At 56.5% G+C, this 13,237-nt stretch overlaps 1 protein-coding gene across 7 annotated transcripts in view; it reads left to right on the forward strand.

Moving 5' to 3' along the window:
- P2RX7 (purinergic receptor P2X 7) overlaps positions 1–13,237 on the forward strand; it is a 77,311-nt gene that overhangs the window by 29,579 nt on the left and 34,495 nt on the right. For 6 of the 7 annotated variants that reach the window (XM_075568216.1, XM_075568217.1, XM_075568218.1 and 3 more), the window contains 3 exons: positions 1,174–1,246; positions 2,737–2,833; positions 13,109–13,189. In XM_075568216.1, the coding sequence (XP_075424331.1) occupies positions 1,174–1,246; positions 2,737–2,833; positions 13,109–13,189 (251 nt within the window). The remainder of the gene's footprint in view (positions 1–1,173; positions 1,247–2,736; positions 2,834–13,108; positions 13,190–13,237) is intronic. The other variant, XM_075568215.1, reaches the window with a different exon arrangement.

The following is a 13,237-nucleotide window of genomic DNA, read 5'->3' on the forward strand; positions in this document are numbered from 1 at the left end:
ACCTCCTGGTTCGATCGTCCGTCGCTGGGAGTGTGCTTGGGGGGCAGGTCTTTCTCTCACTGCTACAACCGGATGTGCGTGGCATGCAGCCTGCAAGTGTTCGTGACGGAGGCTCAGAGAGTAAAATCCAACGCGTTTTGTGCGCATGCGCACTTCATCAGGGTATAAATAAATTAGTAGTGGCAGGAAGCATTTAAATTCAGTTGGGATGGCAGAGTAGCCAGAACTGGTCCGGTGACAGACAGACAGCACACACTGGTATAGAAAAAAACTGTATTAACGATAACGCAGGACACCAAAACCAACGTTCGGTCCTCAACAGGGACCTTCCACAGGGTAGTGCCCTGAGGTTATCAGTTTGCACTATGATTTATTTTTCTGCTTGACTCCACATATCACGTCTCATCCGGTCGTGGCCACAACTTTGGAAGCATAAGCCTTCATAATTACAGTTCAGTGCACGGTACTCAGTGCTGTACATAGGATTATTACAGGCACAGGTCGCTGCCCCGTGGAGTTTACAATCCATGATTTTGGTGCCTGAGGCACAGGGAGATAAAGTGACTCACCCAAGGTCGAAGGAGCTGACACCAGGATTTAAGTTATTAACTAGTATTTAAATCGATTGTAAGATGATCCTGTGTACACAAATGTATATATTGTGTGTGTGTGTGTGTGTGTGTGTGTGTATGTATGTGTATATATATATATATATATATATATATATATTTATTTAATTTTATTGTTTTCATGATTAATTCCCCAAGAGGGAAAGAGTCGTGTCTGATGGTGGGGGTAGGAGGGAGAATGATATAGAAGAGGAGTGGCCAATTCCAGTCCTCAAGGGCCACCATCAGGTCAGGGTTTCAGGATATCCCTGCTTCAGCACAAGTGGCTCAATCAGTGCCTCAGTCAATGACCACCTGTGCTGAAGCAGGGAAATCCTGAAAACCTGACCTGTTGGTGGCCCTCAAGGACTGGAATTGGCCTCCCCTGATATAGAAGGTGGGTAGCAACCCATGTCTTATATGTGAGAGGCAGAAGGGGAACCCAGGAGGAAGACAGGTAAATAAAGACGGAGAATGTAATAGTCCATATATTTTAATGCATAAAGACACCGCTGTCTGCGGAAATATTCTCTGCATTTTTAACATTATTTTCCTTTTTTTGTAGTATCCGAGCCCAAAAACAATTTGCTCCCGAGATGATATTTGTAAAAAAGGTCACGCCGACCCGCAGAGTAATGGTATGTGCAATCCCTTCGCCATTTTGCTCTAGCCCCTTTGTTGGCAGAAGGTCAATGCAGCGCACTGGCTTCAACAGGTGTCCCTGGGCAACAATCCCCCGATCGGCAGTATCATAGTTTAATGAATAATCCCCCAAATGAGCTTCTATGGGATTCCTGTAAAAATCGGGTGTTGGAGGGTGTCACCCCCATTCTACGAGAGTATTCCTTCTATTAAAGATCTTATTTACCCACCAGCCACAGCAGCAGTAGAGAGTGCAGAACCGACGCCATGTTGGGTTCTGGTCTCAGGCGCGCACTGGAGTTTTCATTGCAAACCTGTTATTGGTTTAACGTATGAAGAAGACGGATCCTATGATCTCAGGAAACGCCATCGCGTCTCCTGGCGGTTCTTGACAGATTATCGCACCCTGCAACAAAATCTGCACTTCCCTGGGACCAACACATCTTCTAGAACCTGGTGTAACATAAACATCATCCACACACATTGGCCACCGTTCAATATTATGTGAAGCCGCCTTCCCCTTGCTGGAGAACATTTTATCCCCATTAAATGAATGGAGCTAAAATGTTCCTGAGCAAGGGGACTAGACCATTTCATAGCATATTGAAGACGGCCATGAGTTGCCAATACCACAATAAAGGTAGAGTGACCAGGGCCTTAGATTTTGTGGGGCCTTAAGCAGCATACTGCCAGCGAGGCCCCCCTGTAAAAAAAAAACAAAAAGGGGGTGGGACTTGCCCAGACGAGCAGCACTCCTCCAGTACTGTCGTGGCATTATGACGTCACGGCGGCATGTGATGTCACGTTGCCATGGCAACGCAATGCCATGTGACGCTGCTGGAGGCGGCCCGCTGCAGAGAAGGTAAAAGAACACCCCACACACGCGCACACACATACACATACCCTACCTCCTCACTGGTCCAGCAGCCCCCGCGCTCTCTCCTCTTCCTCCTCCTGTCAGTGCCGGGATCCAACCTCCAACCGAAGGGGGGGGGTCCGTGCTTCCTCTTCCAGCTCCCCTCTCCGGCCGGGTGGAAGTTGGAACCCGGCGCAGAGAGGAGGGAGCACAGGGCCCCCCAAGGCGCCGCCTTGCCACAAGGCCCTTTTGATAATAACAATATACAGTATATAGATATTTTTTTCTTATATAGTGCTGACAGTATACACAGTGCTGTACATAAAGTCCTAATAGCAGCATTAGTCCGAGAGAAGTGTAGATTGATGGAGGTTGTGATACCTTTTAATGGATTACCTCATAGGTAGTATAGTGTATAGAGCTGTCCAGGCCTCACAGGTCTCTTCTTAGATGGTTCACAGCACACTTGGAATACAAACAACAATAAATGCGCTGGCACAAGTCCATTAACGTATTAACCCGGACAGTCGCACAGATATAGAACAGTGTGGGAGGTGTGGGCTCCATGTCCGTTTGTTTTTGTAGAATAAGATGGGTAACACAGTAACGCCTCGTCTCCATGTCCTGCAGGGATCCAGAGTGGACGGTGCATGCCATTTAACTCCACTATCCGAACCTGTGAGATCTCTGCCTGGTGCCCCGTGGAGTCGGAGAGAAATACCCCAGAGTAAGTTCTTCCATTTAACATGAGTCTGATCGGACGTCCAGCACCCAGGCTATTCCAGGGGCGGTCCACTCCAGTCCTCAAGGGCCACCAACAGGCCAGGTTTTCAGGGTATCCCTACTTCAGCACAGGTGCTTCAATCAGTGGCTCAGTCAACGGCGGGACCACCTGTGCTGAAGCAGGGATATGCTGAAAACCTGACCTGTTGGTGGCCCTTGAGGATTGGAGTTGCCCACCCCTGGGTTAATCCATCAGTGAGGACGTCCCAGCAGCCGTCCCTTCAGTCTGACATACCTGATGCTTTCTTTACCTGTAACCCAGGGATAAAACCACCTGCTCCATATTACTACTGGCCCCCAGGTTCCTGAGCTATTCCCCTGGGACGTCCCTGTGTTAATTATGGGAGGGGGTAAGGAGCAGCCAATCAGTGAGCAGGATGCCATGCGCCATTGTGATGTTCCTCTCTCTTATTGGCTGTCCAACTATGACAGGCCAATTTACCTTTAGGATCAGAGGGTCCACAGTAACAAGGAATCTGCTGCCCCCCCCCCCTCCCCTGGGGTCAGGAACTATAAAAAGATACACAGTATAGAAATAAATCCCCAGGTGATACTTTAATGCAGCATGGGGAGTAAGTACCCACGGCTGTCGTACTATGACAGTACTGCTGCGGTTTGCACACTTACTTTATAAAGACCCAATCTAAAAAAGACCCCCCCGGCACTTCTGGAAACTGCTGGTGCCGCTAACCGGAGTTCTGTTTTTTGGGGGGGGTATTGAAATAATTTCCTTACCCTGAAACCTCAAAATCCTGTTTCCCAGGGATAGATTAAAATGGCAGACATAGACGCCCCAGAAGCCCAACAAGAAAAAGTGGGAGACGGCAACAGTGGAGGGGAATTTTGGTTTAACTGGTTAGCTGCCAGGGGTCCAGCAACACCAAGGGGCTGAACCCTTTTGCACGAGCTAAATCTGTATTGAAGTCCCAGCAACGTACGGCGTGCACCGGTGCACCGGCGGGAACCAGCTCCCAATAACTCTGCTGTCTCAGCCAGCAATGAGATTCCTCTGTGGTCCTTCCATGCCATTTGTTCCATGCCGTGTGTCCCATGCCGTGTGTCCCATGCCGTGTGTCCCATGCCGTGTGTCCCATGCCGTGTGTCCCATGCCGTGTGTCGCATGCCGTGTGTCGCATGCCGTGTGTCGCATGCCGTGTGTCCCATGCCGTGTGTCCCATGCCGTGTGTCGCATGCCGTGTGTCGCATGCCGTGTGTCGCATGCCGTGTGTCGCATGCCGTGTGTCGCATGCCGTGTGTCGCATGCCGTGTGTCGCATGCCGTGTGTTGCATGCTGGTTCCATGCCGTGTGTCGCATGCCGTGTGTCCCATGCTGGTTCCATGCCGTGTGTCGCATGCCGTGTGTCCCATGCCGTGTGTCGCATGCCGTGTGTCCCATGCCGTGTGTCCCATGCCGTGTGTCGCATGCCGTGTGTCCCATGCCGTGTGTCCCATGCCGTGTGTCCCATGCCGTGTGTTCCATGCCGTGTGTCGCATGCCGTGTGTCCCATGCCGTGTGTCGCATGCCGTGTGTTGCATGCCGTGTGTTACATGCCGTGTGTTACATGCCGTGTGTTGCATGCCGTGTGTTGCATGCTGGTTCCATGCCGTGTGTCGCATGCCGTGTGTCCCATGCTGGTTCCATGCCGTGTGTCGCATGCCGTGTGTCCCATGCTGGTTCCATGCCGTGTGTCCCATGCCGTGTGTCCCATGCTGGTTCCATGCCGTGTGTTCCATGCCGTGTGTCGCATGCCGTGTGTCGCATGCCGTGTGTCGCATGCCGTGTGTCGCATGCCGTGTGTCCCATGCTGGTTCCATGCCGTGTGTCGCATGCCGTGTGTCCCATGCTGGTTCCATGCCGTGTGTCGCATGCCGGGTGTCCCATGCTGGTTCCATGCCAGAGTAGGAGCCAGAGGTTTAAGCTGGATAATCTCCAACAAGTAACGCCAGAGATGTGATGTAATGCGGGTGCGATGTAATGCGGGTGCGATGTAATGCGGGTGCGATGTAATGAGGGTGCGGTGTAATGCGGGCGCGATGTAATGCGGGCGCGGTGTAATGCGGGTGCGATGTAATGCGGGCGCGGTGTAATGCGGGTGCGATGTAATGCGGGTGCGGTGTAACGCGGGTGCGATGTAATGCGGGTGCGGTGTAATGCGGGCGCGATGTAATGCTGGCGCGGTGTAATGCGGGCGCGGTGTAATGCGGGCGCGATGTAATGCGGGTGCGATCTGCACGTGTGATGAAGTTGCGTGCTTGTCGTTACCTGCCGGGCCGGGAAGCGCTGGGAATCAGTCTCATTATGAAGTATTATCTGGCGCCTGAGGATTATATTATTACATGGCCCGCCGAGCTATGTGACGTGGCAGAGGAATGGTGCTACTTACACGTTCAATTAACAGGGCCACTAAGGACCAATGGCAGTGATAGGTTTAAACCCGGGGTGGCCAACTCCAGTCCTCAAGGGCCACCAACAGGTCAGGTTTTCAGGATATCCCTGCTTCAGCACAGGTGACTCAGTCCTAATGACTTAGTCATGGGTTAAGCCACCTGTGCTGAAACAGAGAGCCTGAAACGTGACCTGCTAGTGCCCCTTGAGGACCGGAGTTGCCGCCCCCCCCCCCCTGGTTTAAACCTATGTTATGTACATCTTACTAAAACAGGACAGGCGTCGGTAGAGGTATTCTAGTTAGAGGCTGACTGAATGGGCTTACAACACAGGCCTGTAACATGCACAACATAGTGGCTCCTGCATTATTAACCCCTTTGCTCTCAGATGGGCAGAGCAATGAGTTGCCGACGCCTTGGGCAGCAAAGGGTTAACCAAGAATGTGCACACTTCCCCAGCATTGCTACAGATAACCCATCTCAATGCACCGCGTGGCACAGGGATGACGGGGCGATCTCAATGCACCGCGTGGCACAGGGATGACGGGGCGATCTCAATGCACCGCGTGGCACAGGGATTAGGGGCCGATCTCAATGCACCGCATGGCACAGGGATGAGGGGCCGATCTCAATGCACCGCGTGGCACAGGGATGAGGGGCCGATCTCAATGCACCGCGTGGCACAGGGATGAGGGTGCGATCTCAATGCACCGTGTGGCACAGGGATGAGGGGGCGATCTCAATGCACCGCGTGGCACAGGGATGAGGGGGCGATCTCAATGCACCGCGTGGCACAGGGATGAGGGGGCGATCTCAATGCACCGCATGGCACAGGGATGAGGGGCCCATCTCAATGCACCGCGTGGCACAGGGATGAGGGGGCGATCTCAATGCACCGCGTGGCACAGGGATGAGGGTGCGATCTCAATGCACCGCGTGGCACAGGGATGAGGCACCGTGTGGCACAGGGATGAGGGTGCGATCTCAATGCACCGCGTGGCACAGGGATGAGGGGGCGATCTCAATGCACCGCGTGGCACAGGGATGAGGGTGCGATCTCAATGCACCGCGTGGCACAGGGATGAGGGGGCGATCTCAATGCACCGTGTGGCACAGGGATGAGGGTGCGATCTCAATGCACCGCGTGGCACAGGGATGAGGGGGCGATCTCAATGCACCGCGTGGCACAGGGATGAGGGGCCCATCTCAATGCACCGCATGGCACAGGGATGAGGGGCCGATCTCAATGCACCGCGTGGCACAGGGATGAGGGGCCGATCTCAATGCACCGCGTGGCACAGGGATGAGGGTGCGATCTCAATGCACCGTGTGGCACAGGGATGAGGGGCCCATCTCAATGCACCGCATGGCACAGGGATGAGGGGCCGATCTCAATGCACCGCGTGGCACAGGGATGAGGGGCCGATCTCAATGCACCGCGTGGCACAGGGATGAGGGTGCGATCTCAATGCACCGCGTGGCACAGGGATGAGGGGGCGATCTCAATGCACCGTGTGGCACAGGGATGAGGGTGCGAGCTCAATGCACCGCATGGCACAGGGATTAGGGGGCGATCTCAATGCACCGCGTGGCACAGGGATGAGGGGGCGATCTCAATGCACCGCATGGCACAGGGATGAGGGGCCCATCTCAATGCACCGCGTGGCACAGGGATGAGGGGGCGATCTCAATGCACCGCGTGGCACAGGGATGAGGGTGCGATCTCAATGCACCGCGTGGCACAGGGATGAGGGGGCGATCTCAATGCACCGTGTGGCACAGGGATGAGGGGGCGATCTCAATGCACCGCGTGGCACAGGGATGAGGGGGCGATCTCAATGCACCGCGTGGCACAGGGATGAGGGGGCGATCTCAATGCACCGTGTGGCACAGGGATGAGGGTGCGATCTCAATGCACCGCGTGGCACAGGGATGAGGGGGCGATCTCAATGCACCGTGTGGCACAGGGATGAGGGTGCGATCTCAATGCACCGCATGGCACAGGGATGAGGGGCCGATCTCAATGCACCGCGTGGCACAGGGATGAGGGTGCGATCTCAATGCACCGCGTGGCACAGGGATGAGGGGGCGATCTCAATGCACCGTGTGGCACAGGGATGAGGGTGCGAGCTCAATGCACCGCATGGCACAGGGATTAGGGGGCGATCTCAATGCACCGCGTGGCACAGGGATGAGGGGGCGATCTCAATGCACCGCATGGCACAGGGATGAGGGGCCCATCTCAATGCACCGCGTGGCACAGGGATGAGGGGGCGATCTCAATGCACCGCGTGGCACAGGGATGAGGGTGCGATCTCAATGCACCGCGTGGCACAGGGATGAGGGGGCGATCTCAATGCACCGTGTGGCACAGGGATGAGGGGGCGATCTCAATGCACCGCGTGGCACAGGGATGAGGGGGCGATCTCAATGCACCGCGTGGCACAGGGATGAGGGTGCGATCTCAATGCACCGCGTGGCACAGGGATGAGGGGGCGATCTCAATGCACCGTGTGGCACAGGGATGAGGGTGCGATCTCAATGCACCGCGTGGCACAGGGATGAGGGGGCGATCTCAATGCACCGCGTGGCACAGGGATGAGGGTTCGATCTCAATGCACCGCGTGGCACAGGGATGAGGGGGCGATCTCAATGCACCGTGTGGCACAGGGATGAGGGTGCGATCTCAATGCACCGCGTGGCACAGGGATGAGGGGGCGATCTCAATGCACCGCGTGGCACAGGGATGAGGGGCCCATCTCAATGCACCGCATGGCACAGGGATGAGGGGCCGATCTCAATGCACCGCGTGGCACAGGGATGAGGGGCCGATCTCAATGCACCGCGTGGCACAGGGATGAGGGTGCGATCTCAATGCACCGTGTGGCACAGGGATGAGGGGCCCATCTCAATGCACCGCATGGCACAGGGATGAGGGGCCGATCTCAATGCACCGCGTGGCACAGGGATGAGGGGCCGATCTCAATGCACCGCGTGGCACAGGGATGAGGGTGCGATCTCAATGCACCGCGTGGCACAGGGATGAGGGGGCGATCTCAATGCACCGTGTGGCACAGGGATGAGGGTGCGAGCTCAATGCACCGCATGGCACAGGGATTAGGGGGCGATTTCAATGCACCGCGTGGCACAGGGATGAGGGGGCGATCTCAATGCACCGCATGGCACAGGGATGAGGGGCCCATCTCAATGCACCGCGTGGCACAGGGATGAGGGGGCGATCTCAATGCACCGCGTGGCACAGGGATGAGGGTGCGATCTCAATGCACCGCGTGGCACAGGGATGAGGGGGCGATCTCAATGCACCGTGTGGCACAGGGATGAGGGGGCGATCTCAATGCACCGCGTGGCACAGGGATGAGGGGCCCATCTCAATGCACCGCATGGCACAGGGATGAGGGGCCCATCTCAATGCACCGCGTGGCACAGGGATGAGGGGCCGATCTCAATGCACCGCGTGGCACAGGGATGAGGGTGCGATCTCAATGCACCGCGTGGCACAGGGATGAGGGGGCGATCTCAATGCACCGTGTGGCACAGGGATGAGGGTGCGAGCTCAATGCACCGCATGGCACAGGGATTAGGGGGCGATCTCAATGCACCGCGTGGCACAGGGATGAGGGGGCGATCTCAATGCACCGCATGGCACAGGGATGAGGGGCCCATCTCAATGCACCGCGTGGCACAGGGATGAGGGGGCGATCTCAATGCACCGCGTGGCACAGGGATGAGGGTGCGATCTCAATGCACCGCGTGGCACAGGGATGAGGGGGCGATCTCAATGCACCGTGTGGCACAGGGATGAGGGGGCGATCTCAATGCACCGCGTGGCACAGGGATGAGGGGGCGATCTCAATGCACCGCGTGGCACAGGGATGAGGGTGCGATCTCAATGCACCGCGTGGCACAGGGATGAGGGGGCGATCTCAATGCACCGTGTGGCACAGGGATGAGGGGGCGATCTCAATGCACCGCGTGGCACAGGGATGAGGGGGCGATCTCAATGCACCGCGTGGCACAGGGATGAGGGTGCGATCTCAATGCACCGCGTGGCACAGGGATGAGGGGGCGATCTCAATGCACCGTGTGGCACAGGGATGAGGGTGCGATCTCAATGCACCGCGTGGCACAGGGATGAGGGGGCGATCTCAATGCACCGCGTGGCACAGGGATGAGGGTGCGATCTCAATGCACCGCGTGGCACAGGGATGAGGGGGCGATCTCAATGCACCGTGTGGCACAGGGATGAGGGTGCGATCTCAATGCACCGCGTGGCACAGGGATGAGGGGGCGATCTTAATGCACCGCGTGGCACAGGGATGAGGGGCCCATCTCAATGCACCGCATGGCACAGGGATGAGGGGCCGATCTCAATGCACCGCGTGGCACAGGGATGAGGGGCCGATCTCAATGCACCGCGTGGCACAGGGATGAGGGTGCGATCTCAATGCACCGTGTGGCACAGGGATGAGGGGCCCATCTCAATGCACCGCATGGCACAGGGATGAGGGGCCGATCTCAATGCACCGCGTGGCACAGGGATGAGGGGCCGATCTCAATGCACCGCGTGGCACAGGGATGAGGGTGCGATCTCAATGCACCGCGTGGCACAGGGATGAGGGGGCGATCTCAATGCACCGTGTGGCACAGGGATGAGGGTGCGAGCTCAATGCACCGCATGGCACAGGGATTAGGGGGCGATCTCAATGCACCGCGTGGCACAGGGATGAGGGGGCGATCTCAATGCACCGCATGGCACAGGGATGAGGGGCCCATCTCAATGCACCGCGTGGCACAGGGATGAGGGGGCGATCTCAATGCACCGCGTGGCACAGGGATGAGGGTGCGATCTCAATGCACCGCATGGCACAGGGATGAGGGGGCGATCTCAATGCACCGTGTGGCACAGGGATGAGGGGGCGATCTCAATGCACCGCGTGGCACAGGGATGAGGGGGCGATCTCAATGCACCGCGTGGCACAGGGATGAGGGGGCGATCTCAATGCACCGTGTGGCACAGGGATGAGGGTGCGATCTCAATGCACCGCGTGGCACAGGGATGAGGGGGCGATCTCAATGCACCATGTGGCACAGGGATGAGGGTGCGATCTCAATGCACCGCATGGCACAGGGATGAGGGGCCGATCTCAATGCACCGCGTGGCACAGGGATGAGGGTGCGATCTCAATGCACCGCGTGGCACAGGGATGAGGGGGCGATCTCAATGCACCGTGTGGCACAGGGATGAGGGTGCGAGCTCAATGCACCGCATGGCACAGGGATTAGGGGGCGATCTCAATGCACCGCGTGGCACAGGGATGAGGGGGCGATCTCAATGCACCGCATGGCACAGGGATGAGGGGCCCATCTCAATGCACCGCGTGGCACAGGGATGAGGGGGCGATCTCAATGCACCGCGTGGCACAGGGATGAGGGTGCGATCTCAATGCACCGCGTGGCACAGGGATGAGGGGGCGATCTCAATGCACCGTGTGGCACAGGGATGAGGGGGCGATCTCAATGCACCGCGTGGCACAGGGATGAGGGGGCGATCTCAATGCACCGCGTGGCACAGGGATGAGGGGGCGATCTCAATGCACCGTGTGGCACAGGGATGAGGGTGCGATCTCAATGCACCGCGTGGCACAGGGATGAGGGGGCGATCTCAATGCACCGTGTGGCACAGGGATGAGGGTGCGATCTCAATGCACCGCGTGGCACAGGGATGAGGGGGCGATCTCAATGCACCGCATGGCACAGGGATGAGGGGCCCATCTCAATGCACCGCGTGGCACAGGGATGAGGGGGCGATCTCAATGCACCGCATGGCACAGGGATGAGGGGTCGATCTCAATGCACCGTGTGGCACAGGGATTAGGGGGCGATCTCAATGCACCGCGTGGCACAGGAATGAGGGGTCGATCTCAATGCACCGCGTGGCACAGGGATTAGGGGGCGATCTCAATGCACCGCGTGGCACAGGGATGAGGGGCCGATCTCAATGCACCGCGTAGCACAGGGATGAGGGGCCGATCTCAATGCACCGCGTGGCACAGGGATGAGGGGCCGATCTCAATGCACCGCGTGGCACAGGGATGAGGGGCCGATCTCAATGCACCACGTGGCACAGGGATTAGGGGGCGTCCTCTGACACATGCATTTGGTTTATGAATGTGTGGGGGGCAGGAGCTGGGATAGGAGGTGGGACAGGAGGTGAGACAGGAGGTGGGACAGGAGGTGGGACAGGAGGTGGGATAGGAGCTGATAGAGGTGGGATAGGAGCTGATAGAGCTGGGATAGGAGCTGGGATAGGAGCTGGGATAGGAGGTGGGATAGGAGCTGGGATAGGAGCTGGGATAGGAGCTGGGATAGGAGGTGGGATAGGAGCTGGGATAGGAGCTGATAGAGCTGGGATAGGAGCTGGGATAGGAGGTGAGATAGGAGCTGGGATAGGAGGTGGGATACGAGCTGGGACAGGAGCTGGGACAGGAGCTGGGACAGGAGCTGGGACAGGAGCTGATAGAGCTGGGATAGGAGCTGGGATAGGAGGTGAGATAGGAGGTGGGATAGGAGGTGGGATAGGAGGTGGGATAGGAGCTGGGATAGGAGCTGGGATAGGAGCTGGGATAGGAGCTGATAGAGCTGGGATAGGAGCTGGGATAGGAGGTGAGATAGGAGCTGGGACAGGAGCTGGGACAGGAGCTGGGACAGGAGCTGGGACAGGAGCTGGGACAGGAGCTGGGACAGGAGCTGATAGAGCTGGGATAGGAGCTGGGATAGGAGGTGGGATAGGAGCTGGGATAGGAGGTGAGATAGGAGGTGGGATAGGAGGTGGGATAGGAGGTGGGATAGGAGGTGAGATAGGAGGTGAGATAGGAGGTGGGATAGGAGGTGGGATAGGAGGTGGGATAGGAGGTGGGATAGGAGGTGGGATAGGAGGTGAGATAGGAGGTGAGATAGGAGGTGGGATAGGAGCTGGGACTCCACGCTGATTTGTGAGCTTGTGTGTAAACATTAAGCAAGAGAGAGGATTCCAGTCTGTTCCAGCATCATTCCGGGGAATAATGACAGTCACGTTGTTTTGTGCCTAAAGGTACAGGCCCACTTAGCAACAGCAACAATAAAGGAATTGCTGTCAAATGAAAGCACTTAGCCATGTGACATCTTCCCTGGCATCGTGTTACAATGTGTCTTTGACTGAGTCTCTGTTTGAGCCACCTGTGCTGAAGCTGGGATATCCTGAAAACCTGACCTGTTGGGGGGCTTGAGGACTGGAGTTGTCCGCCCCTGATGTAGAATAAGGGCCTTAGGACACAGAGTGTAAAAAACAAAACTCCATGGTATAATATAGGACAGAGCCTCCTTCTCCCACTCCTACAATGCCTAAACACAGCAGCACAATGGGGGTATTGTGGGTTTGCTGCTCACAATTTCCATTCTTCAGAACTGGAATACGATTGTCAGAGAGAGCGCAGCGGGGTCACTGCGCCCTGCGTCACTGGCTTTAGGCAAATGAAACCAACGCCTCTGGTTATCAGACACCGGCGGCCTCTGCTTCCTTCCAATTTCTGTTTGTCTTAAAATTAAAAAAAGATTACCTTAGCAGTGTGACACGGGGAACATAGAGTTAAATGCGAATTGACTGCAGCGATCCTCAGACGGATTGTCTCTTTGACGTGAATGTGGAGACGCCATCGATATATTTCTGCTGCTGTCCGTATGGGATGTGAGCGCTGGTATTTACAGCTGGCTGAGGGGTTCTTAATCTGTGCGCTGTAAACTCTGCGCCCTAACCGGTTTCATTTGCGCATTTCAGTCCTGCGGTTTTGAGAAGCGCTGAAAACTTTACCGTCCTGATAAAGAACAATATCCACTTTGCAGACTTCGATTTCACAACGTAAGCGCTAACTGGGAACATATTCACGGCCTCACTGCTTGGGTATTA

This window comes from Ascaphus truei, chromosome 13, assembly GCF_040206685.1.
Source record: "Ascaphus truei isolate aAscTru1 chromosome 13, aAscTru1.hap1, whole genome shotgun sequence".
In the NCBI taxonomy this organism is placed as follows: domain Eukaryota; kingdom Metazoa; phylum Chordata; class Amphibia; order Anura; family Ascaphidae; genus Ascaphus; species Ascaphus truei.